Source organism: Pseudochaenichthys georgianus, chromosome 17 (genome assembly GCF_902827115.2).
Source record: "Pseudochaenichthys georgianus chromosome 17, fPseGeo1.2, whole genome shotgun sequence".
Taxonomy (NCBI): Eukaryota; Metazoa; Chordata; class Actinopteri; order Perciformes; family Channichthyidae; genus Pseudochaenichthys; species Pseudochaenichthys georgianus.
The window spans coordinates 2,725,581-2,753,333 of record NC_047519.1 but is presented as its reverse complement, the minus strand read 5'-3'; the positions used below and the strand labels follow the sequence as shown (position 1 = coordinate 2,753,333).

Sequence of the window (27,753 nt, the reverse complement as noted above, 5' to 3'; positions counted from 1 at the left end):
ATTTGAAAAGTTATACAGGACCACCCCCCCTACACGCAGAACACGTGCAGTGCGTAGGGCCTCATCTTATGCACAAATGCGAGCAATACCCATTTGTATCAGTGTTCAAATATAAGTCGTGTCTCAGTTTGTGAGCTGTTTTTCTTATACCATATGAAGAAAAACAGTGAGCAAACAAATGTGGAGATTTTTCTCTAATGACAAATGATCTTTGTTTTTCAGGAGCCTCTTGTAAGGGGCGGGATCTTCTGTGGAGCAACTGCAAGTTGTGGTTTATTGATATTAAAGACAGATGAGGAATTCTTTTAAATGAAACCAAGCCTTCAGTACATTGTATGTTCCCAGCTGTAGTCAGCCGAGGGAAAGTTAAAGCATGTTCGTAGATTTGTGGAGACACACTAGTAGTTTATCAATTCACCAGCTAATGGATCATGTTAAGAAAAGACCGACAACATTACTGCTGGGATTGCTCTAAATTCTTGAATATAAACTCCCTGAAAAGGGCACCAATATTCATTCTGTGCTGGCCTGAGTCTGCACATTGTTTACCATGAAAAACATAGAATATTACCAGACTTCAAATGTTAACATATTACATGCATAAATAATGACCGACAGTCTCAGAACATGTTCCAGCTTTTGGACATAAAATATGAATTTACTTCAAGTTCATTACAACCGTATCTGACATATGTCATTTTCTTAAGTGCTTGTCTATTACAAACTGTACATCCATTACATCCAAAAGTAAGGTGTGTGTGAGTGTGTCTCAGTAGGCTGGTTTGTGTGTTAGGAGGCCTGTGGTTGGCGGTCCTGAGTCTCTGTGCTGCTGTTCTCATAGTCTCTGTGTAAGTCCAGTGGTCCGTACAGGTTCCCCAGTACAGCCAGTACTCTGCTCTGCACCGAGTCCACCTGCTCCACGGGGCAGTATTCATCCAGACTGGACCTGGACCACACGTTCAAAAACACATTTCATTTTAACACTGACTCTTATTAAGTACATCCGTAAGTCCCATGAGGCTCTGCATGTTGTTATTTACCTGGACATGGTGACCAGTGTGGGTTTGGGCAGAGCCTTGAGAAACAGCTGCACGGCGGAGATGAGTCTGTCGATTTCCTCGTCGGAGCTGATGTGGTGCGGCAGCTCCCCCGAGTCACAGGTCAACCCAGCCTGATGGACCTGAGGGAACACAGGGAGAGAGCAGGGAGAGCAGGGAGATCAGATGTGAGAGGGAACACAGGGAGAGAGCAGGGAGATCAGATGTGAGAGGGAACACAGGGAGAGAGCAGGGAGATCAGATGTGAGAGGGAACACAGGGAGAGAGCAGGGAGATCAGATGTGAGAGGGAACACAGGGAGAGAGCAGGGAGATCAGATGTGAGGGGGAACACAGGGAGAGAGCAGGGAGATCAGATGTGAGGGGGAACACAGGGAGAGAGCAGGGAGATCAGATGTGAGAGGGAACACAGGGAGAGAGCAGGGAGATCAGATGTGAGGGAACACAGGGAGAGAGCAGGGAGATCAGATGTGAGGGGGAACACAGGGAGAGAGCAGGGAGATCAGATGTGAGAGGGAACACAGGGAGAGAGCAGGGAGATCAGATGTGAGAGGGAACACAGGGAGAGAGCAGGGAGATCAGATGTGAGGGGGAACACAGGGAGAGAGCAGGGAGATCAGATGTGAGAGGGAACACAGGGAGAGAGCAGGGAGATCAGATGTGAGAGGGAACACAGGGAGAGAGCAGGGAGATCAGATGTGAGAGGGAACACAGGGAGAGAGCAGGGAGATCAGATGTGAGAGGGAATAAAACAACACCCCGATATGAGCCCTGATGCATTTCATTGTATTCATGCCGTTACTTTGAAAGTCCCTGTACTTCATTTATCATTATTATCACAGCAACCTCTAAGGTTTTCATCTGTAATGTGTGAATAATCTACCTACATAGACACCTCTGTATGAATTAGTCAATTATTGCTTGAGTTTCACAAAACCTGTAATAATGAGTATAGTAGGAGCTGTTGTATCAGAACACTCACAGTTCATAAGGGCCTTAACATTCTTACCATTTCATAGTCAGGGCACGGGTTCCTGGACTTTAGACTGGAAACCAGTGGGGTTAATGAAGCCATGCTGGAAGAAAGAAACAGGAAGATAACACGCTTTAGGTGTGCCTGGCAGAATGAAGTCATGTGATGGAGTTAAGAGTCACACAATGAAGGATCTGGATAATGTGCTACACTTCATCAGTGATGATGCTCAATGATCATGATCAATAAGCACCCATTTCACATAGGGAGAGAAGTCACTTCATAATCGTCCCCTCACATCTGGTTGGACATGTTGGACCTGTTCTCACCGTGTGGGTGTGCACACTCTGTTTATGTCGTGTTGCTAGTTCCAGAGCCCTGAATTGTGCTGCATGGGTTAGCACTCTCTTCTCAAAGCATCAAGCTTCTGACTTCCTCCAGTCATGGTGTGACTTTTCGTCTGTTCTTCTTAGCCCTTTTCCATTCAAATGAATTCCGTTGTAGTTCTGTGTTGTGTTGGATTGGTTCAGTTTGTTGAGTCTGAGAGGAGCCAGGTTCTAACGCCACCGTTTACATCCCATCAACGCCAGCGACTGTGCCTCACAATAATGTGATACATAAGGCAAATTCATCTTTGGCCATAAAGTAGTGTTAAAAACGAATTATGTAACATACTGCCTGGTTAATGTTCCATAACGTCTATATGTACAATATGTGGAATTGCATTCCAGTCACTTTGCGATCTCGGCACTCCTGCAACATCTTTCTAATGTCGCCATGAGCTGATGTTGCTCTGCACCAGCCTCTTATGTATGCGTTATGCCTTGTGGCAGGGCTAAGAGCCGGCCCTGCTGCAGTGGAAACACAAACAACTTGTTCTCAATGGGCACCGGCTCCAATCCGAACTAGAAGCAGGGAAACGGGGTAACTTTATCAGCCCTGTGACTGCGTGTGGTGAACATGCAAGCGTCTGTTTTCACTCCACTGAGGAAACTGTAGAGCATTATCTCCAATCACACAGCAGAGGATAAACATTGAGCACTATATTTAGCCCAGGCTACACAAGCTAGCTCACTGGAACAGAGCCGCTGTTATTGGCTCGGAAGCTTCTCCACCAACACAGTCCTGATTAGAAGTGTGCACATGAAGAAACAGTTTTCACAGGTTGAGGACACAACCCCCTATAATAAGAAAACTGGAGTGCCACTTTAATAATGCCATTAGTTTAAAATGCTAGGGGTTGATTACCCGGGGTTCCCGGTCCAGCGCGTCACTGTGTCCTCCCCATCGTCCTCCAGCAGGTCGGCGAACGCAGCCTCCAGGTCCTCCAGCTGACGGACACGCTGATCCACACACTCATCCAGCTCCTCCTACACACACACACACACACACACACACACACACACACACACACACACACACACACACACACACACACACACACACACACACACACACACACACACACACACACACACACACACACACACACACACACACACACACACACACACACACACACACACACACACACACACACACACACACACACACACACACACACACACACACACACACACACACACACACACACACACACACACACACACACACACACACACACACACACACACACACACACACACACACACACACACACACACACACACACACACACACAGGTTTGGTGTAACTCTTAAAAGGGACCAAAATGAGCTTCAGAGAAAACAACGGTACCATGTACTCCATAGTAGGTATAGAAGCTCTAATAAGTATTAGCAATGTCAAAGATAACTGGGGAAAGTATCTCTTCAGCATGATGCCATCAATGGATTGGGAATTGATGCGCAAAAACATTTCTAAACCAACTAACCCAAACTAGTCGAAGGAATACACATGGAAGACTTTGGTTCAGTGAAATGACGCTCACTCAGTCGCTGACTCACCTCAGCAGCATGCGGGCGGGGTCCTTTGAAGCTGTAGAGCTCCTTCAGGATGCTGTACTCTTCCTACACACACACACACACACACACACACACACACACACACACACACACACACACACACACACACACACACACACACACACACACACACACACACACACACACACACACACACACACACACACACACACACACACACACACACACACACACACACACACACACACACACACACACACACACTTCGATTAAAAACGTTTTACATTCACACTACAAAAGATCCCTCTGTACATTCCCAACAGTAAATACAGAGTTAAATGCATGCAAGAGGGTCTTGAGCGGGTTTCTCTCAGAGATCTTGATGTTGTGTTAAGTGTTTTGTTTTTTTGTATTGTGTCTTAATATCTGTCATTGTTGATGTTGCAAATGGAGCTGCTGTGAGTCACATTTCAGACGTGATCTGACCATTAAAATAATACCGTATCTTATATGGACTCTGGCACATCCGCTGTACTTTAATTGGTCTTTTTTGTTTTATCTAAAAGTGAAACTGGTGAAAGACTGCATCTTTGCTTGTGTAAACAATTATTTGTCCATATTTGTTTTGATCATTAACTTGTATTAAAATCCTTCTATTATTCTGCCTGAATCTGCTGAATGAAAGGCAGCTTTTCCTTTCAATACAATCAAGTTTGATCCTAAATATCTTGGTCTCTTCTTTTCTAAGGTCACATTGTTCCATTTGGATAGAGGATTGTTTCTCTGAAAGCCCCACGGAGCCGTTTTGGAGACTTCCTGTCCAGCCCAGGCATCATTCCAAACTCTTTTTTCAAATTATTACTTCCTGTTTTTCAGGAAGGCGACATCTCTTATAGTTAAACAAAGTGTTTTCTATCAAGCACACATTGGTAGACGTTTGTTTATAAAAAACATCATTATGCTTTTTTGAAGATAAAAGCAATGAGTGAGTTAAGTGGGATGTACCTCTGTATACAAAGCAATGAGTGAGTTAAGTGGGATGTACCTCTGTACAAAGCAATGAGTGAGTTAAGTGGGATGTACCTCTGTATACAAAGCAATGAGTGAGTTAAGTGGGATGTACCTCTGTACAAAGCAATGAGTGAGTTAAGTGGGATGTAGCTCTGTGTACAAAGCAATGAGTGAGTTAAGTGGGATGTACCTCTGTATACAAAGCAATGAGTGAGTTAAGTGGGATGTACCTCTGTATACAAAGCAATGAGTGAGTTAAGTGGGATGTACCTCTGTACAAAGCAATGAGTGAGTTAAGTGGGATGTACCTCTGTGTACAAAGCAATGAGTGAGTTAAGTGGGATGTACCTCTGTGTACAAAGCAATGAGTGAGTTAAGTGGGATGTACCTCTGTGTGCAAAGCAATGAGTGAGTTAAGTGGGATGTACCTCTGTGTGCAAAGCAATGAGTGAGTTAAGTGGGATGTACCTCTGTGTGTAAAGCAATGAGTGAGTTAAGTGGGATGTACCTCTGTGTACAAAGCAATGAGTGAGTTAAGTGGGATGTACCTCTGTGTACAAAGCAATGAGTGAGTTAAGTGGGATGTACCTCTGTACAAAGCAATGAGTGAGTTAAGTGGGATGTACCTCTGTGTGCAAAGCAATGAGTGAGTTAAGTGGGATGTACCTCTGTACAAAGCAATGAGTGAGTTAAGTGGGATGTACCTCTGTGTACAAAGCAATGAGTGAGTTAAGTGGGATGTACCTCTGTGTGCAAAGCAATGAGTGAGTTAAGTGGGATGTAGCTCTGTGTGTAAAGCAATGAGTGAGTTAAGTGGGATGTACCTCTGTGTACAAAGCAATGAGTGAGTTAAGTGGGATGTACCTCTGTGTGTAAAGCAATGAGTGAGTTAAGTGGGATGTACCTCTGTGTACAAAGCAATGAGTGAGTTAAGTGGGATGTACCTCTGTGTGCAAAGCAATGAGTGAGTTAAGTGGGATGTACCTCTGTACAAAGCAATGAGTGAGTTAAGTGGGATGTACCTCTGTGTGCAAAGCAATGAGTGAGTTAAGTGGGATGTACCTCTGTACAAAGCAATGAGTGAGTTAAGTGGGATGTACCTCTGTGTGCAAAGCAATGAGTGAGTTAAGTGGGATGTACCTCTGTGTGCAAAGCAATGAGTGAGTTAAGTGGGATGTACCTCTGTGTGCAAAGCAATGAGTGAGTTAAGTGGGATGTACCTCTGTGTACAAAGCAATGAGTGAGTTAAGTGGGATGTACCTCTGTACAAAGCAATGAGTGAGTTAAGTGGGATGTACCTCTGTGTACAAAGCAATGAGTGAGTTAAGTGGGATGTACCTCTGTGTGCAAAGCAATGAGTGAGTTAAGTGGGATGTACCTCTGTGTACAAAGCAATGAGTGAGTTAAGTGGGATGTACCTCTGTACAAAGCAATGAGTGAGTTAAGTGGGATGTACCTCTGTGTGCAAAGCAATGAGTGAGTTAAGTGGGATGTACCTCTGTACAAAGCAATGAGTGAGTTAAGTGGGATGTACCTCTGTGTACAAAGCAATGAGTGAGTTAAGTGGGATGTACCTCTGTACAAAGCAATGAGTGAGTTAAGTGGGATGTACCTCTGTGTACAAAGCAATGAGTGAGTTAAGTGGGATGTACCTCTGTGTACAAAGCAATGAGTGAGTTAAGTGGGATGTACCTCTGTACAAAGCAATGAGTGAGTTAAGTGGGATGTACCTCTGTACAAAGCAATGAGTGAGTTAAGTGGGATGTACCTCTGTGTACAAAGCAATGAGTGAGTTAAGTGGGATGTACCTCTGTGTGTAAAGCAATGAGTGAGTTAAGTGGGATGTACCTGTGTGCAAAGCAATGAGTGAGTTAAGTGGGATGTACCTGTGTACAAAGCAATGAGTGAGTTAAGTGGGATGTACCTCTGTGTACAAAGCAATGAGTGAGTTAAGTGGGATGTACCTCTGTGTACAAAGCAATGAGTGAGTTAAGTGGGATGTACCTCTGTGTACAAAGCAATGAGTGAGTTAAGTGGGATGTACCTGTGTGCAAAGCAATGAGTGAGTTAAGTGGGATGTACCTGTGTGCAAAGCAATGAGTGAGTTAAGTGGGATGTCCCTCTGTGTACAAAGCAATGAGTGAGTTAAGTGGGATGTAGCTCTGTGTACAAAGCAATGAGTGAGTTAAGTGGGATGTACCTCTGTGTACAAAGCAATGAGTGAGTTAAGTGGGATGTACCTCTGTGTACAAAGCAATGAGTGAGTTAAGTGGGATGTACCTCTGTATACAAAGCAATGAGTGAGTTAAGTGGGATGTACCTCTGTGTGCAAAGCAATGAGTGAGTTAAGTGGGATGTACCTCTGTGTACAAAGCAATGAGTGAGTTAAGTGGGATGTACCTCTGTGTACAAAGCAATGAGTGAGTTAAGTGGGATGTACCTCTGTGTACAAAGCAATGAGTGAGTTAAGTGGGATGTACCTCTGTACAAAGCAATGAGTGAGTTAAGTGGGATGTACCTCTGTGTATAACTCCTTGAAGGGATTCTTACATGAGAAGAAATCCAAATCAATGTCCAGGATATACGGCTCTGTCTCACTTAGAAATGAAGATATTATCTTCACAACATAACTGGTGGATCCTTCCTCATCATCGTCATTGGAGCTCGACCTGCTGCTGCCCTCTGCAGGTCGCAGCGGGTCAGTACATGTGAGGGGGGGCTCCGAGCAGCTGGACCCCTCAGCCCTGCACTCTGTTCGGCCTCTCTTAGCACAACCTCTGTCTATGTCCTCTGCACTCTGCACTTCTGAAATGTCACAAGAACAAATGAAGAACAGGGTCAAATGGAAATATGACCCATCAGGAAATCTTCAAAGTGATTTAAAAAAAAAATCATTGGATATAGAGAAGGAGATAAAAAAAAATAGTAAATAATACATGTGTTAAAAACATTTGATTAAAAGAAAGGGAAACAATCACTCACATATTAACATTGTTGAATGATGACCGATACGTCTTGAATAAATCCGGTTAAGGCTTAAGGTTTCAGGGAACAATCTGTTTTTCAATGTTTGCAGATAACACTATACGGAGGAGAAGAACCCGCAAACTGATGCAGCATTCAAATATCCTATAAAGGAAAAGTGCTTTTTGAGTTAGAGCAAAATAAATGCTATTATTTAGTGTGCTCCCATTCTTAGAAGTAACCAGGTCATTTACAGCATGTGTATTTCACACCGAGGCCTGGGCGCCCTGGGGAGAGAGTGAAATCACCAAGTCAACCTTAAAGTGTGCTTTCAAAGCGAGGCAAATTACAACGAAGTGGCTGTGCTCTGAAAGGAGTCAATCACTTCAGTTCTGGAATTAGTGACCAACATTTCAGACGAACAAATCTAAAAAAGTAGCACCTTTGTAACCAGGCCCGCCTTAACCTGCCATCAGGCCCTGGGGCTGATAGTTTTTGTAGGCCCCCTATTTAAACAACAAATCAAAGTCATGTATAGCCTCGGCAGGCTCTGTGATCGCACTTCTCCACTCTGCTCCACGCGCACCTGGCCCTCTCCTCCAGATGAGTGACTATCGGGCCTCCCTCATGTATTTGTCCGGTTGCCGTTGGCTCCCCTCCACGTAGCAAGTCCTCGTCGTCCTCTCCATCTCCTCCAACAGATAATGTCCCTCCTGTCTGTTTTTCCTCTCCCGCTACTCCATCGCTATCAGAACCAGACGGCCTACTTGGCTCCGAGGCCCCGTGGCCGGCACCGCTGCCGCTCGGTACAGAACTCATCTGTCCTTCCTCCTCATCCTGGCCTACAGGTTTAAAATAACCTGTAAGCTTCGACATGTTTTGTAATAGCTGCTTGTCTCCAAACTCCTTTTCCCTCAACAATTTCCTTTTCCGAGCGCCACTCTCAAACTTTTTCTTCTCAAACTTTTTCTCCTAAACAACCTTCATCTGTCACTCAATCACTCGCAATTTGAATAAGTCACATGTGAAACATATTCTCATTCTGATTGGCTGTTAAGTGGTGCCCACGGACTGTTACGGAGTCATCTCTGGAATCCATCGATCTGATTGATTAGCGGAGCAAATGATCAAAATACTACGGAGGGAAGATATTTTCGTTTGGTTTACTGGTCTGGGGGAAGCTCGCGAGTGTGTGTGTGTGTGTGTGTGTGTGTATACGTGTGTGTGTTTGTGTATTTTTGCATTTGTGTGTATTGTGTTTGTTTCCCGGGGAAAACACTCTCGAGAAACACCGGCTGTTGTTATGCCTGCTGTGACGTCAAGTTACTCCGTTCTCCGCTTGTAATTATGCCGTTACAAGCTTCAACGTTGTATTTATCATCTGAATTTGCCAAACAAGTAAACAAGTTTAATATTCTGAAAGCCAAGACTTTGTTTATTTGAAAACAGATGAAAACAAACTGTAACGGACCCTGCCGTGTTATCTATGATTACTATACGCCTTACCTTCATAATGTCAGCCGGAGGGAGGAGGAGTGAGTGGCGAGTGAGAGCTGTCATCTTCCCTTTACAATCTTCAAAAATGTATTTATCGTGTGATTTTGGAAATAAAAGTTTCATATTCTGAAAGCCAAGACTTTGTTTATTTAAATGTTTTTAATAAAAAAAAAAAAAGATTAATTACATTTTTTATTTTTAAACTTTTTTATTGGCTCATGATAGGCCCCTGATCTCCGTAGGCCCCTGGGCTTCAGCCCAGGTCAGCCCGTGCATTAAGGCGGCCCTGTTTGTGCTGTTGGTTCGCTCTCCCTCCCTGGTGTTGGACTCTAGGCCTCAGACTGGCAGCTTGTGTAAATCATCGGTAAATTCATACACAAGATACAAAATCCTTATCGAAATGAATATATCAATGAGGCACCTCACATTTCTGTTTACATGTCTTCTAATGTTGCACTCAGTGTTAGACCTCACCCGTCTGTTTAACAGGATTGACTTTGACCACGTTCAGCCTCAGAGCTTTGGGGTTCTCCAGCTGCTTCTCAGAAACATACAGACCGTCACTGAGGAAGTAGTCGTCTGTGCTGGTCACCCTGCACAACAAGGAGAGAAACAGATACAAGAAGTGACGTTCATGACAAACCAAAGGGAAACATCTGATCTTAAAGCTCCTAGAAACATTTGTTACAGGCAAATCGTTTTTTTTGCTATTAGGGTTTCAGGGCTACAGAGTGAAATGACCCATAAGAACTGAAATGGCAGCCATGATGAGAGCTTTCAAATTCATTAAATGATAGGAAAGGAGCTTCAAGAGTACCTTTAGTGTCCCCTTAAGTGTCCCCTTTAGCTCAGGATACACTGGGGCATTGCTTTACAGAAGAGAGGAGAAAGTGACACACTATTTGTCCGTTCACAGAAACAACCGATGATGGCCGAGAAACGCAGATCATTTAAGTAACACTGCGTTATAAGTATTTTCTGTCATATTACATACATCTTGCTAAAGTGCTCATATGTTTCCAACTTTAAAGAAAAATATGCACAGTAGTAGATGTATTGCATAAAGTATTATTTATTCAAATAGTTTCATACAATCACACTAATTGAGATTCATTTAAATGAATATGATTAGGGCTGCAACAAACGACTAATTTGATAATCGATTAATATATCGATTAATGAAACGATTAATCGACTATTCGGACTATTATGCCTTGCACAATTTCTCAAGCGCTCTTATTTAGCAATCAACTTTTAGATTTAGCTTGAGGTTGTTTTAGGCATGTGGAAACTAACAATGAAGACAATAAAGATGAATACTTGATTCAAAAATACATACATTATTAAATTAACTAAACACATTGTGAACAAAATTAACATAGCTTTTTATTTAAATTAAATAATATTTAAATTAAATAAATAATATTTCAAAAGAAAACAAATGAAACAACAATGTTTTAACAAATCCTATAATGTGACTACATAATTGTAAACAGAATAGCTGAAACTTTAACAAAATGTTAAAGTTTATGTTTGCATAATTGAGTTAACTCTGTGTGTTGCTGCTAGCATACATAACACCTGACGTGGAAAAGTTACTCGTGGATGGGTTACAGAGCTGCTAGAAAGACAGTCGAAACCGGTGCATTCCTCCGCCTGAATGTGGTGCTAAATGTTTAGACACATTGCTCGTGTTACCTCCCTGACATGCTAAACTCTTATTGCACTCTTGGCAACGAGCATTGTCCACCTAGAGACGAGTAACATTTAACCACACCTTGGAGCGCGTTCTCTCCGCCATCCCCGCCGTGTGTTGCTGCATGTAGCAGCCGCGTGTGTCAGGGCTCGCAATTAACGATGTCCCGGGGACCATAAAAATTCCTACTGGGACACAAATCTATTTTGTCTGGGACTATTTCGGGACTGTGAAAAAGAAATTAAAAGTAAACTTCAAAATGGGTGTTATTTGCAAAGTCATTGGGCTGTCAAATCATAGAATGCATTCTACGTCATCCACTCTGCTGCTGACTGCTGCTAGACTCGCGCCAATGCAACGGTCAAGACAGTAAAAAGAAGAAAGAAATGCTGAGGTGGTTGAATAAACAGCCCCCTGATGCAAGCCCCAATTCTGCCGACTCCCAAAACGAAAACATCCCAAGTCCTGGTCATGATGCATCGTCTTGTGGTAAGTTAGTTGTCTTAAGTGTCAATGTTAGCTAGCGCTAACTAACGCTAGCAACGGAAGTGTCAAGTGTGCCTTACAATGCGTACAAACGTCCTAAAATGCGGTGTCATGTTCTTTTGAAGTTTGTGAAAATGATGTGAAATACATTTGATCAAAATAAGAGGTGTAGCCTATCATTTTTGTATTTTCTTTGTCAGCCAGTCAGTGACCAGGCTAGAATCTTTAGCTGCAAAAACGTAAGGCATTTAGCTAATCATTTAGCTTTTCATCTTTTTTTATTGTTTTAGTTTTTTTGGTCAAGAACGTCAGTCAGATTGGGTGACGATTAGCAAGGGGGTCGCAAGGTAATTTTAGTTTGTCAATCAACTCTGGTATGAGAATAATGTGTCATGTTAAGAGAGAGTAATGTTCCAGTTGTTTTTGTGCCGGGGGGGGGGGGGGGGGGGGGGTGAGTGAGAGCAAGATGATTGACATTCATGAATGAAGATAGAAGATCAATTTATATTCCTATAGTACTACTGACGACTTGTGAGGATAACTTGTAATTAGAGCTGAAAACAGATACATTTATTAAACTGTATTATGGAACTTCTGTTTTTTTATTATCATTCATACCACTTTTATTGCCAGATAGAGGGTTCCGATCATAAAACACAGAGACCATACAGCCATACCATATTGAATTGAAAAATACAAATCAGAATTCTTCAATGTTGACATGACAATGATAAATTAGTCTAGATATTGAGAAACAATCGAAAAACATGTCTTAAAACAACTCTCTTCCCTTCTACTCTCGGAGAGGCAACAGATCAGACTAATATTCATATGTTTAAAAGAATAAGTTTTTAAACTTACATGGTGAACCAGAGTCTATGGTGTGATGATTAAGTGACAAAAATTATATGTATTCTGCATAATTGGGGGGGGGCGACGATACAAATTAAAATTTGGGACACTGCTGGTTATATCCGGGACAATACAAAGTAGAATTCGGGACAGTTGTGGGACACTGAGGAAAAAAGTTAATTTCGAGCCCTGGCGTGTGTGTAAACTGCCCCGCCCCCTCGCACACAGACGGGAGAGAGAGATCTCGTCTCGATTGGAAAGGTCGAAAATACACCATAGACGAATTTGTCTTTTTGCATTTTAGAAACGAGTTGGCGACACTAAGACTGCGATATAATGTTTATGTAGCAATAATACATGACATATTTTTTAAATGTCTCCAGTACCGATAAAAAGACCGATAACGTTGGAGCTTAACGGCGCGTAAAACATACGTGATGACGTCACCAACGAATCGACGACTGAATTAGTTGGCAACTAATTTGGTCATCGATTTCAATCGATTAAGTCGATTAGTTGTTGCACCCCTAATATGAATAGAAGCAGGAAGCAACAATTGCCATGTTGCATTTGAATTCAAACCTCGGTACTGAAGATATACATGTTTCACTGTTGTCCACATTTATACAAGCCCAGCTGAAACAACACGATAAGAATGCATGGTTAAAGTATCTACATGTATTCCATCTATGGGCGACTGTGGTAGTGTTGTGGGTTAGGGTTGTCATAATGACGTCGCCCAGTGTATAGACCGTCTCTTTTCCAAAGTCCGCATACATTCTCTTTCACATCATTCTTTAACCCTTTACCCTAACCCTGAGCTTAATTCATCTGATTTAGAAGAAGACATTGGACGGGATTTTTTTGGGGAAATTCAACAGCAGCTTTCATAGCAGTGTGTGATGCGCTAACAGGTGCATGCTAACATGAGAGTGGGGGAGCTGACAAACAAGCCCAGTGTGCAACACAAGGGAAGCACCTGTGTGGGGGCTTTTACTAAAGATACATACTTCACAGCTGACAGAGGACTTTAATGAGGGTGTGTGTATTCCTACCTGATGGTGGTGGTGGAGGAGTCTCTTCCCACAGCCATCCTGTGCTCCCCCTCTGTGATCTGCTGGGCCCAGTATGGATGCAGCCAGGCCACACAGGACACATGGCCCGCATACACCATGGGCATGATCCAGTTCTCTATACTCAACTCACTGAGAAACATACACAGATAATAGAGGAGTCAACAAACGGGCATTTGTTGTCAACAGGCAACCTGAAATGATCTCTGGTGGCCCAAAATATAAATATATAGACTTTTTACTTTGACGCATTTTTGAGCACAGTGAACATGAACATAAGGGTAAACACAAAACATTTGAATATAGACATAATATTTGGATACATAAAAAAATGAAGTATGTGAATCTTTGAAATTCACATATATCTGTAAGTGTTGTGTTGTCAATGGCTTGTATCAGTACTGAGAGTGGGGCAATGGCAGGGGAGAGGAGCAACATGTGTTTGAGAGAGGAGGGAAGAGAGGGTGGACTATTGCAGGGTGGCCAACCAGTCAGAGGTTAAGAGCCACATTCTTTCTATGTTACTGCAAAGAGCCACATCAAACAGTTTTTTGTTTTCTGGAGACAAGATTTCAACTTTCATTCATTTTTGTGGCATTGGGATATATATGTTTTAAATCCTCTGGAGCAGAGAGAGGAGCTGTGGATTATTGTTATTGATTAGTGCATCAGTGTTTCTTAGGGTCAACAACACTAAACTCAACTTCAAATGAAAGCGTTTAGTTTATTTAATAAAAGAGCACATGTTCAATGTGAAAAGTGACAGTAGATATAGATTATTTGCAATTTGGTGCTATATTTATATATTTAAAAAAAAAATTATATATATTTTTTAAACACCTTGAATTTCAGGGGGGGGCGCGGGGCTCCGTTAGCGGGGCGCAGCGCCCCTCCAACACAATGGTAGGGGAAACACTGGATAGTGTTTAATCAACGATAGGTTCCCCCCCCCTCACAGGTGATTGGTTCACTGCATCGCAGGTATTATTGTGATTGGTTCTTGGGCCACATCAAAATTAGACGCGCTGTCATCCTCTCATACTGACACCTGACACCACACACACACACACACACACACACACACACACACACACACACACACACACACACACACACACACACGTAGGGAGAGCCGGGACGAAAGTAACACGGGACAAAAGTAACACGGGACGAAAGTAACGGAGCGATTTTATCCGAGCCCAAACAACTTTGACCGGCCAAATTACGTCAGAATGATCAGCATTCAATACTTAACAGACCTACTAAATATCAGGTGTAACTGTCAGGAGTAGTGTTGTCACGATACCAACATTTTGGTTTCGATACCAAGTCAAGAATTGCGATTCAGATTCTTTTTCGATACTTTTCTTAAAAAAAGGGAAACAGTCTTAAATGTAATTATTGTGCTTTATTTCACACCAGAACCATAACACAAACTTTTAAACAATGAGAACAATAAATAAAATAAATGACAAGATTTCCTATTAAATAAAATTAATACATTTCTTACAGACAGGCCTCGTGGTGTCCGTAGGCTGGCCCTCGCTGTCAGAGATATAGCTCAAATACTTCCATATTTCGCTTCTGGCGTCTTTTCTGTCAACAAGCCGAGGCGCAGCAGCAGCTGCACTCCCACTCGCAGCCATGCTTCTCGTTTTCTCACATGCTCTGGCAGCTAGCGCGTGCACGAGAGAGGGGAGGGACTTAGAGCGTGCTTGAGGCTGCGGCCACACGAGGACGAATTCGGTCGTTTGCGTTACTGTTTAGTGTCATATAGACCGTTCAGCCACACGAGGACGACCGAATACGGCACTAAACGACTGAGGAAACGATAACGGGTCCCAAGGTGGATAGAATGGCAAACGCAACTCTCTGGGGGGTCAAACGGCTCCGTGTGATTGCGCAATAGCCCCGCCTCTCCCCACCTCCGCTTACCCCGCGCCATTGCTGAAGTGTTTCGCCACCAACAACAACAACAATGGCGGATCGCAGAGTTGCTATCGTGCTCCGGACGCTATTGACCATGCTACAGTTGTTTGTGCAACATCTACAGCAATAATGATGAGGCAATAGCCCCGCCTCTCCCCACCTCTGCTGCTCACCCCCGCGTCAAAGTAAACTGCACCCTGAATTCAGATTATTTATCTTTCTCTACGTAAGCTCAATAAATAACAAAGAAGACCTTTGACCGGCACTTTTATCATTTTGTCCGGAAGATTTAAACTTTAATACACGTTGACTGGCGAAAAACTCTGCCCGGTTCCCTCGGCCCCCACCGCGGAGAATAAACAGAAGGGCAACCATGACAACCTTCTTCTTCGCTGCTTTTGTGGAGGAAGTTACAGCGCCACGTACAGGCTCCTCATATGTACTGCAGCTTCTCCAGCGGTTGGAGCTAAACGGAGCGGTCTCGTGTGGACAGACACTATCCGGATAACTATCGCGTGTGGACGGAAGCTTGTTTGCGATTGCGATTGCGTTTGCGTTAATCCTATGCGTTTAGCCGTTTTCGTCCTCGTGTGGCCACTGCAGGCACGGCTGCAGTGCAGGGAGTGGAAGCAGAGCACTGAACACACACGGCTCTTATTAAACAGCGCTTTCTCACCGGAGTACTTTCCCCCGTCATTCTTAAAGTACCGATACTAATGAAACGGAGGAATCGTAACGTTTTTAACGGCAGGGTATCGCGTACCTTTCAAGTATTGGTACACCGTGCAACACTAGTCAGGAGTCAGTGTCTCTCCCCCAAACTCACACATAGGCTATACAATTCGATATGAACTGAAGAGCCGCATGAAACTAGGCAAAGAGCCGCGGGTTGGCCACCCCTGGACTATTACATGCATTGTTTCTGTAAGTTATTATTCATAATAATTTGAAAGGCAACGTTAAAACATTCAGTTGATTATGCTTACTTTTATAAGCTGATACAGATGTTAAAAATAGTGCACAATAATTTGTATTTCTGCTTCCTCCAGAAAAACATATTTGTGCTCACCTGCTAAGCCCCCGCATGTACTTCTCCATGAACCATGTATTTTTTACCCCCAATATAAATCTTTTGCGAGTTTTCTGCTAGGTACCAGCAGAATAATTAACTTCATTGTACACCCAGAAAAAGATAACTTATTCTCCATTAACCCTTTGAGATAAGTAGCCAAGCAGATTGTTTTGGTTTTAGTACTCCAGAGCTTTGAATCTTGCCCCCTTGGGAACTTGAGGGTTGCCAGTTCAAGTCCCCAAACAGACCATTACGGGGTGTAGACCAGGGCTCTCAACTAACTTTTTTCCCCATCCTCCCGGAACCGTCCCGAAATACAATCCAAGCCGTCCCGAAATTAATGTGGATCGTCCCTTTTTTTTTTTTTTTTTTTCCTACATTATCATGAGTTAAAATAATTTAAAGTGACCTTTAACATAAATAAAACATCATACAAATCATTAGATGATAATTCATCAACCTTTTTATTTGAGTAAATCATTCAATCACATAAACAAAGGCCAAATATATTTAAACAAACACACAAACGAGAAAATTACTCTAATATTGAATCCAATCAAGTCCCATCCAATTATCAAAAAAATCCAACACTGTCCTGAAGACAGAACCCAGAGTAACCGCGAACCAGGATGAGAGTCTGTAACACAGTCAGGAGACCTTTACAAACTGCCCCGCCCCCTCGCACACAGACGGGACAGAGAGATCTCATCTGGATTGGAAAGCTCGAAAATACATCATAGACGCATGTTGTAGTCTTATTGCATATTAGAAACGGAGTTGGTGAAACTAAAACTGCGATATAATGTGTATGTAGCAATAATACATATGACATATATTTTTTAAATGTCTCCTGTACCGATAAAAAGTCTGATAACATCGGAGCTTAACGTTACCACTGTCTTTAATAATTCCGGCCCGGGGCCCGTTTAATACCGGGGCTCGGTACCCATCCCTACCTGGGGAGAGGCAGCATATTGCTAAGGACTAAATACGATGGAGGGTTATCTTCTCAGCCTTATTACTCATAGGGGATGAAGAGGAGTAAGTAAATAAAGAGGCCGGCGCTCCAGGGTCTGGTTCTGCTGTGCGTTTTTGTGATGTAACGGTAAAACATTTCAGAATTCCTCCACGGGATGCCATTGTCATTGTACATCACTCAACCCGCGAAATACACACACTCACTCAGTACATAGCTAGACCCAGAGCCATATTATATTAATCTGGCTAGACCATAGAGAGCGCGAATTTGCGGACCAGGAATTCGCGGGCACAGCCAGCTGGGCGGCTGGCTGACAGCCAGCGGCACAGCTGTAGCTACATGTGTGTGTATTTCGCGGGTTGCTAAATGTTTTGTGCGTGTGTGTTTATGTTGACAAGGAGGTTTAATAACTGTGTGCTACACAAAACGTGCAGTCGGTTTCATTTTCATCGCCGTTTGTAGTAGAGTTAGCAGGGTATTTTTATTTTAACTCTCGTCCCAAATTCGTCCCAAAATTATTTTGTATCCTCCCCGACACTATTTTTTTCAGCCCCGGGACGACGGGACGTCCTTAAGCTCGAGCCCTGGTGTAGACTGGTACTTTGAAAGATACACTGCTATAACAGTATACTAGTAGCCTGTATAATTGCTGCTCACTGCTCCAAGTACAAGGATGGGTTAAAAGCAGAGGCCAAATTGCTGTGTACGTAAAATAAAGAGGGTTTCTTTCGGAACCTCCATTTCCATTAAATATGATTTTTTAAAATGTATTTAAACAAACTAGCAAGACAGTCTGGGTGTCCGAATAATTCAAAGTAGATCAAGTAGATGCTGTATACAGCTTCAAAGGGAACTGTCCTCTGAAGAAAATAGTTCTAAATTGAGTAAAGCAAGCAACCCTTTAAAAAGGTGATAAGGCTCAACAATATCTCTCTCTATGATCCTTCCATCCATCTTCTCCCGCTTATCCGTGGTCGGGTCGCGGGGGTAGCAGCTCCAGCAGAGAGCCCGAAACGTTCCTTTCCCTGGCGACATCAACCAGCTCTGACTGGGGGATCCCAAGGCGCTCCCAGGCCAGCGAAGAGATATAATCCCTCCACCTGGTCCTAGGTCTACCCCTTGGTCTCTTCCCAGCTGGACGTGCCTGGAACACCTCCCTAGGGAGGCACCCAGGTGGCATCCTTACTAGGTGTCTCTCTATGATGTCCATCATAAACATATGCAGATGTAGGCTTTTTAACATGTCAGCGGTCAGTGTGAAAAATGAAATCAGTGCCACCACAGCCACAGCACAGCTAAGCTCATATTCAGATATTAAAAAGATGAATTCTGTTGAGTAAGGTCTTTTTGCAATTGTTTTCCCTCACCTGTTCTAAAGCCACAGCTTGGACAGATACCAGGCCTCGCTTCACACTCAAAGACTTTGTGTGTAAGAAACGTACCTGAAGAGTTTCTCCTTGTCAAAGACGGTGTCAGCTGACATGTTGACGGGGATGAGCAGATCAGGGTGGGAGTCTAGATGAACCATCTTTATGTTCTGCAGGGGGAGGTGTCTCGATGCAATGGCACGATAAATATGACGTACCACCTAGGACAGAACCAAGATAGAGTAAAATTAGCAATTTAAAGACATTTGACTCATTAAATGTCATGATAAAACTGACATCTCATCTAAGGTTGAAGATATTCAATAGAAGAACCAGCACAATCAAACATGCACTCTAGGAAGGGGGAACTCTGAAAACACAACAAGCTAATCTTGTTTGATTGACAGGCAAGTGTCAAGTGGCTGACAAATCAAAAAAGAGGGGTTGACAGATAAGGGACATTACTTTTAAAAATAGACTTTTGATCATAACTGAATCCATTATGTATGTGGTTCGATTAACCCTCCTCTCTTCAACTATCATTGTTTTTTTTACATTTGATTGCAACATCTATGTAGAAAATGAACGCCATTGCAAATGAATGGGTAACCCTAGATTATGTTTGTCCATCAGATAATAAACAACCAAATCAATAACATGTTAATTTTGGAAGACATTTTCAGTGTCTATTATTTGTATATTCAGGTATTCATGTCATTGTTTACAAGGGTGTTAAATACAATTTGGTGATGATGAATCGTTTTAGTGTTAATGTAAGAGCAGTTAAAACAGACCGTGAACACCAAAGTAAGGCTGGAGAAACCAACATGATTAGAGGGTTAAATCAAATGTATTACAGAGAGGTGGAGGTGTGTGTGTGTCTCAGTAGGCTGGTTTGTGTGTCTCAGTAGGCTGGTTTGTGTGTGTATGTATGTGTGTGTGTGTGAGGGGGCTGTCCCGAATACCATTTTTCGGGCTCCGGATATTCGGTAGTAATCAGCAGCGGATATTCGGCCCGCGCGCGGGGGGGGGCGTAGTAATCAACACGTTTATTCACGTCATTCTTTTTGTTATTCTACAGTATTGTTGTTTTATAGTTATTTGTTAATGTAAACAACCCAATTTGTGTTCTTTGAAATTGAAAAGGATATTGCATTGTGTTTGTTACTTTCATTGCAGTTGCATATGTCTTAAGTGTAATTTGGCGTGGCTTCCTATTTTGTATGGACATGCTTTTATTTTGAAGGAGAGTTAGAGCTGTTGACAGGAAGTTGTTGTTGCTATGGAAACAACGTGGCGGAGATTAACAGAGAAAAGTCATATCTACATATAAAGACGGAGAAAGTAAACGATAAAGTTTATGTTTAAATAATATTCGGATACAGCCCTAGTGTGTGTGTGTGTGTGTGTGTGTGTGTGTGTGTGTGTGTGTGTGTGTGTGTGTGTGTGTGTGTGTGTGTGTGTGTGTGTGTGTGTGTGTGTGTGTGTGTGTGTGTGTGTGTGTGTGTGTGTCTCAGTAGGTTGATATGTGAGCAGTGTTCAGGCTATATTTGGTACACACTGACTGCACAGGCTGCCAACAGGCTGCTTCTTAGCAGAGTCGGTTGAAAACAACACTGAAATGACTGTCACAAATACAACTAGAAAATGCATTTCCTGCTGAAAATGTGTGCGAATGCTGTAAACTGTGAACATTTGTGGCTGAATTTAGCTGAAAATGCAGAAAAAGCTGAATATGTTATTAGTTGAACGGTGTCTGTAGCTCATTTTAGCTACAAAAACCAAGTAAGTGCAGTGTTTCCCCTAGGATCGAGTCATAGCAGCGGTGCTAAGGCACCTGGGCCCAGCATAATGTGAGCGCGGAGCGCGTGGAATGTTTTAGTGTGCGCTTGCGAAGTGCGCCCCGCCAATTTGTTTCTATGTGTCTGCACAAGAAAGGCTCTTGAGGCCTAGTACCAGGGCCGGTTCTAGCCAATTTGCTGCCCTAGGTGAGATTTTATATGTAAAGAATAAATTAAAAATATATATATATATAATAATATAATATATACTATAATAATATATATATATAATGTCTACAAAAGACAAATACATTACAAAAACAGAAACTTATTGACATATGTAATATACGTTAAAATGGCTTCAATTGTATTCAGTATTGTATGAACATGTTTTTTTGTGAACATTTTAAAGTAAAATGCTTCAATCTGGTGCACACTGAGCACACAATTACTAGAGACCTGATCTAGGGAGTACAACTCTAAAACACCCATATGAAAACGATCGGTTTACATTTTAATAATCAATAAGTATGTGAACATAACCAATAAATGTAACTTATTTTATTTTTGTTGTTCATTTACATCTTATTTTACCTAGTTAACATTTCTTAATCTATGCATCTCTCCAACTTTAAACGATATTTTTGGTTTACTGTCCTATAGTATACATAGCTGCGCCGCCGCTATTTGTAGGGGAAACACTGAAGCGTGTTGCTGAACTTAGCGGAGAAATGCAGAAAAGTGAAATGATTTGAATCAAAATTGTTACAGCTCAAATGCATTGCAATCACTTTGTTGAAAACTTGAAAGTGAAATATTAAACTGGAAGAGTAGGAAAAATAATGATGGTTTAAAAAAGGTATAAAGAACAAAATGTATAGCCTCAATGTCCTGAAATAGTTGAATAAGTTAATAGTTGAATGGTTTATAGCTGAAAGTAGGCTGAAGGAATTAAATATTAAATGTAAGTAGTAGTGAATGAATGTGTATTAAGAAGAGAAAATAAAGTAAAAACGCTTTGAAAAGCATCAGAATATTTTAAACTTCAAACTTTTGAAATAAAATCAAACGTCACCAATAATGTATAAAATATGTGGAACATGTTGAAGTCAGTATGAAGTCTCCATCAGACAGAAAATAATAGGCTGAGTCTGAGACAGTCTGTTAAAGTCCAGACTGTTTGTTTGTGTTTGAGGTGACAACGTTATGAAACACCTGTGTACGTGAGCCCAGAGATCAAAGGTTTCCATGGAGATGTGCTGTGAAAGGAGAGCATTTCCATTGTTCTGAATGAGAAATAAACCTCTTACATTTCTAACTATAGTTTAAAAACGGTAGCTACTTTTGTTAAAATGTCAACGCGTGAAGCATGTCCAGGACCCTGAGCGTCTGAAGTGTGCTTTTTGTGCACTTCCGGGTCAATAATGTGGAATTTCTGGCTGATTTACTAAAGGTGAGCAGCTGCTGCTCTGAGGACAGATCAGGCTGAATTTACAATGGCTCTTAATGGAGACATGTTGAAAGTGTTTGTCACTTCATGCCCTCAGGAGGAATGTTGCTTAATTTTTTTTTCTCAACGTAAGAGAGGTTTTCCTACAATTCAAGCATAACATTATGTCCCAGGGGTGTAGGGTTTGGGAATTATGGCAGTTTAAAAAAAAAAAAGTAAGGCGAGCTCTCCTCCACTCTAGCTGTGACATCACGCATTCTAACCCCCTGATCCCACCAGAAGCGTCTGCGCTGCGCCGCGACCTCCTCCTGCGACCTCCTCCTGCATCATAACCCACCAGGCGCATTTCAAAACGTTGCGGAAGCGGAGCGTTGTGTGTGCAGCCTCGCAGTTGTTGTTGATTTTGGAATATTTCCTGGACATTTGTACTTCTACAAGTAGTAGGCTACGTAGTTAAATGGTTTATGTTTGTGTCTGTTTAAATCGTGTTTATTGTTGTTATTTCCTATTTTGTTGTGTTGTAGACTACAGACACAGTTAATAATAATTGTAATATGCCAGTTATAAACGACATGAATCAAAGATGTGTTGCTGTATTTTAGTGGTAAAAAAATATGCATTCATCATCATAATTATTCTATATATATATATATATATATATATAATTTACAGTGCCTGTAAACCGGAGGAGAACGCTGGCATGTATTCTCCTACTTGAAAGACGGTGGTGGGGGGGAGGAGAAGGAGCCGGTTTTGGGTGCACCCCCTCAACCAGCAAAGCAGACAACAAAGTGATTTTCATCACTTCCTGCCTGCGCCGCGTCAAAAATAGGATTCATCCTATATTTTAGAAATTCCTTGTGGCGAGGAGCTTCTGGGACGCTTCGAGCCGCGGCGCAGCGGGTCTGGTGGAATAGCACCCATTGACTAGAGCGGCCGCGATCGCTAAAAACGCCGCAGCCGCAGCGCAGACGCTCCTGGTGGGATTAGGGGGTAAGCCTTAGCGAGCTGCGCAGTATACACACTAATGTTAAAATCTGAAGAAGGCTTCTTTACCAAACTCCAAATTAAGTTAAATATCTCATAAAGTGTAAAAGATATCAAAAATCTGAAAAAGATTTTAATAGCTGAATCTCTTGTGATCATTTTAAAGTTGGAATGAAAACTCTAGCTCAAAGTATGTGGAAGGAGTAGCATTTGGTGCAAGGTGTAGGTAAAAGAGGATTTGAAGGTTCCTCCCATTGAGTTACATTTTTTTTTTAAAAAGAGATTTTTAAAATAACTTATTTTTTTTAAATATTTTTTAAAATAACTTATTTGTTTACTGTTGCACAGCATTCACACTAAATCAGTGTGAAGTAGGGCTGTACCCGAATATCCGTTCATTGGAGTACTATTCTTTCACACACAGTGACGTCACGAGCTACCCACAATGCAACGCGCGCCATATATATAAATACGCCATTTTCCTGGAGGTGCAAATATCCTGGAGGTGCAAATATAAACAGCTAGCTAACGTAGCCAGGCAGAGCGCACTAGGTTTTTTTTTCTGAATTAACGACGAAGAAATCGCTGCATGTCTTCGGATTACATCTCTGGACTTGAGGGGTGTGCTCTAGGTCGTTACCAGCGTAAACTAGAGCTGTGTGGGTTGTCGGATTGCCCTTACAGACTGCCTGCAGATGTATGGAAAAACGACCCTCGAAAGTGGCCTTCGTCAATTTTGGCTGCATCTACGTCTAATTTCTGGAAACACCAGGTGAATACCCCACTTGTCACAATAATATTATCATGCCATTGCATATATGTGGTATTTTAGAGTTGACTAGATATTGATTAAGGCAATAGACTATGATATTCTGCTTGCACCTCGCGTGAAATGGCGGATACCGGTAGTACGGTGTCGCCCTCGGTCCAATACCCGTGTGTGTGTGAAAGAATTCGGGTTTCAATTTCGTTATTCGTTTTTTATTTATTGAAATCTCCAATATCAACGTAAGAGCTTGTGCCTCTTCGGGGGTGCTAACACTTAACCATAAACGTTATCGTTTGCTTTCTCCGTCTTTATATGTAGATGACTTTTTCTCCATTAATCTCCGTCACGTTGTTTCCGTAGCAACAACAACTGCGCTAACAGTCCTTCAAAAATAAAAGCATGTCCATACAAAATAGAAAGCCAAGCCAAATTACACTTAAGACATATACAACTGCAACGAAAGTAACACACAATACAATATCCTTTTCAATTTCAAAGAACACAAATTGGATTATATACATTAATAAATAACTATAAAACAACAATACTGTAGAATAACAAAAAGAATGCCGTGAATAAACCGAAATACACGTGTGTGTGTCGTCGTCGTCGTCGTCGTCGTCGTCGTCGTCGTCGTCTCCCCTCCACAAGCACTGAACGAATATTCGCTGCTGATTACTACCGAATATCCGGAGCCCGAAAAATGGTATTCGGGACAGCCCTCGTGTGAAGATTGCCAATTTGAAGGCAAACCACACAGAAAACACACATGTGAATACATTTTTACAAAATCTTAATTAAGTAAAATTACAAAAGTATTGGCATCAAAATATACTTAAAGTACCAAAAGTAAAAGTACTCGATGCATTAATCACAGCTAGGTACAGGTGGAGCTAATTGTATTACTGTATACTACTAGTGAATATCTTAACCTATAATTATATATCATAGTTTATGTATTACTTTATTTATGTGTTGACTTATAATCTGGATATGTAAAGTTAGAAGTAACTGATGTTGTTAGATTGATGTAGTAAAAATAGTAAAAAGTCCAATATTGATTTCCAAAATGTAATTTAGTGGAAATATAAAGTAGCATGGAATGGAAATACTCAAGTAAAAGTACCCCCAAATCATACATAAGTAATACTTGAGTAAATGTACATCACATTACACCACTGGCTGTCACTAATAAACCAATAAGTGGTGAATTAGGCAATTACAGCTAGCTAACGTTAGCAACACACATTATATAATGTTGCGGAGTTCTCCAGAGACCCCTCAGTGTGTCAGTATAAAGGGCCGGCTTACATCGTGGTGGTCCTCCACCACCCACACCGGCAGTTCCGTGTAGAGCCTCTTCAGCGGGAATCGGCTCATCTTCTCCGCTCCGTCAGATAACGAGCTGTTAGCTCACTGACCGCACGTTCTCACACACCCTCCCACGCGCACAGTCTGAGCACGTTCCTTCAGACAGAAACAGCTGAAGCATTCACTCGTGCTGTTAATACATCCACGAGCCTTTTAAACTGGCTGTCACTACCCGATCTGCAGCTCTACCCGATCTGCAGTGCGCATGTGCAAGATGGTCCGCCATATTGGACAAATCCGGACGGCAACCCAAGTAGGACAACATTGACACAGTGGCTTTTGGCAAAGCTCAAAAATATAACGAGAGAGAGATGAGTTGTTGTTGTTATTACAACGTGACTTCACTATTATTTAACAACTCTTTTTATTGGGTTCTTTTATTTGGGGTTAAGTACATTGTCAGAATAAGTGAGAAATGGATTTAACTTCTGTTAGACAGCTATCATACTGAATACATATTTACTGTGAATGTGTGCAAAAATGTCTGGCATATAGCCAACCTGATCTCACCAGAATGCGTGACTCCACCACGACTCCTTAACACTGCATTGCGTGGTGGACTCACGAACTTTGTTACATTTGCGTGTCTGCACCACGCAAACAACCCCAATGTAAAGTGAATGAGGCTCTTTTGTCGTGGTGCACACACGCATTTCTACAACGTCCTGCAGGGAGCTTTTATTCTATAAAACGTTTTTAAAATATACTTTATAGCTTGTAGTAACTCACGGGAGGCTTCTTTTATTTTATTTGTATTCATAATCATTTTTATTTTTCGTCAGAATGTATTATGGTGCATTATTTACGATTTTTTGTTGTCAAAAAACAGTGCATTGTGTGTAATACAACTGGGATTTTTATTAAATTAGTTAGTTTTTAAGGAAGGCCAGAGCTTCAGCTGTGTCCAATAGATTGTTCCCTTTAGTTAACGTTTTTTAAAAGAACATTATATTCCTATTTGATCATGTCCCCTTTATTGTATTACGGAGAGCAATGTGAGCATCCATTCCCATTGGATAACGGAGGATTTTACACCCGGAAGTAAGTATTCCCCTTACTGTCGATTAATTTTACAGTGCTATCTGCACTACTCATCAACTCAAAAACACCAGATTATCCTAGTTGATTACACAACATTGATTGGTTTAAATTGTGTACAATGCTTTTGTATTTTTCCCCTTTGATTCGGAGAAACAAATATGTGTTCAGTTTAGGATGGCCGAAGACACTACACTACCCAGAATCCTCAGCTATCGTTTGGGACTCCACCATGTGCTTTGCTTGACAAACCCCGTTATTTGTCCTCAACCTCTGTGATTGGATGTTGGAGTGGCAGTGCGCGAAGTGTACGCTGAGCGACAAATAGCATTTTGAAATGGAATGAAACCCATCGACGCCACACTATTCAAAACAGGAATCGAACGTCTTCTTTAAGGTTAACCTGGTATTTTTACTCCACTACATTTATTTTAGTTACTTTACAGATTCTGATTAATGATGTGAAATATAAACAACCCTTAAAGCAGACTTTAGTTACACCTGAGTAAAATTCAGGGAAGGTGATTGTCAAGTGCCAACAATCAGGAGAGATATTTGATTGGAGGACTGGCTTATCTAAAGCCAGTTGAGTAGCACTTGAAATGTTTGGCTCTATGAAACCTGATGTACTTATATGATTCTGTTTTCTTCAAGCTTGTATTTTGTTGGTCGAACGCACTTATTGTAAGTCGCTTTGGATAAAAGCGTCAGCTAAATACAATGTAATGTAATGTAATGATTGTTGGTGCTTGAGAAGACTAAATATTTATCTGCAGATCCCTATAAAGTATATACATTACTCGTTATTCTCTACAAATTAATTAGTTAATTAAAAACTGTATATAATTGCTATTTTGGACATCCCTTTTCAAGATTTCAATATTACTCTAAACGTGTAATAACGTGCTTTAACCAGTAGGTGGTTTGGGTTAAAAAGCTGTCAAGTTTACAATGTTAACAAAATAAAATATACTGCTGTTTCTGGTTTAGTTTACGACGGATATATTTAGTTATTGTTTTGATATTTGTAACACAAAAGCGATGGAAAAACCCCACAGCAACACAGAAAAGATAGTCTTAACATGAGTAGTTAATAAAAAACAATAATATCAAACAAATTATTACTACTAACTTTATTGTGAAATTAAAACAGAACGGTAAAAGAATAGTTTCCGGTCTATTTTGAGGGCAGATCTCTGTAGATAAAGAAAGAACTACGACAGATGTGTACTATTTACAATGCATTCATGTGATGACTTTCAAAGAGTAAAGCAAGCACTGCTGAATAAAGTATGATTTATCTTTTACGAAACGTTTTTTTTCATATGGAATGCAGTTGGAGGTCAACCAATCACAGAGCTTGAGGCAACGCGGAACAATAGCTGAGGATTCTGGGTCGTGTAGTGTCTTCGGCCATCCTAAACTGAACAAATCTTTGTTTCTCCGAATCGAAGGGGAAAATTACAAAAGTATTGT

At 41.6% G+C, this 27,753-nt stretch overlaps 1 protein-coding gene across 1 annotated transcript; it reads right to left on the bottom strand.

Moving 5' to 3' along the window:
• Nucleotides 1–630: 630 nt before the first annotated feature.
• Nucleotides 631–25,451, bottom strand: c17h5orf22 (chromosome 17 C5orf22 homolog). The gene is made up of 10 exons (XM_034105221.1): nt 25,180–25,451; nt 18,957–19,102; nt 13,517–13,666; nt 9,902–10,020; nt 7,485–7,771; nt 3,977–4,039; nt 3,279–3,400; nt 2,067–2,133; nt 1,041–1,180; nt 631–946 (listed from the first exon to the last, which is right to left on the bottom strand). Exons 1-10 carry the CDS (start codon nt 25,246–25,248, stop codon nt 790–792), a joined length of 1,320 nt encoding a protein of 439 aa, XP_033961112.1. The 5' UTR covers nt 25,249–25,451; the 3' UTR covers nt 631–789.
• Between the last annotated feature and the right edge of the window lie 2,302 nt (nt 25,452–27,753).

What these genes read in the sequence shown, in the direction of transcription:
- c17h5orf22 (XM_034105221.1), bottom strand. Translation starts at nt 25,248, where the DNA reads ATGAGCCGATTCCCGCTGAAGAGGCTCTACACGGAACTGCCGGTGTGG. An exon ending in TCCTCCACCACCACCATCAG is followed by an intron (nt 10,021 to 13,516) that starts GTAGGAATACAC and finishes CTTGTTGTGCAG; the next exon opens with GGTGACCAGCACAGACGACT. An exon ending in CGTGCCCTGACTATGAAATG is followed by an intron (nt 1,181 to 2,066) that starts GTAAGAATGTTA and finishes GTGTTCCCTCAG; the next exon opens with GTCCATCAGGCTGGGTTGAC.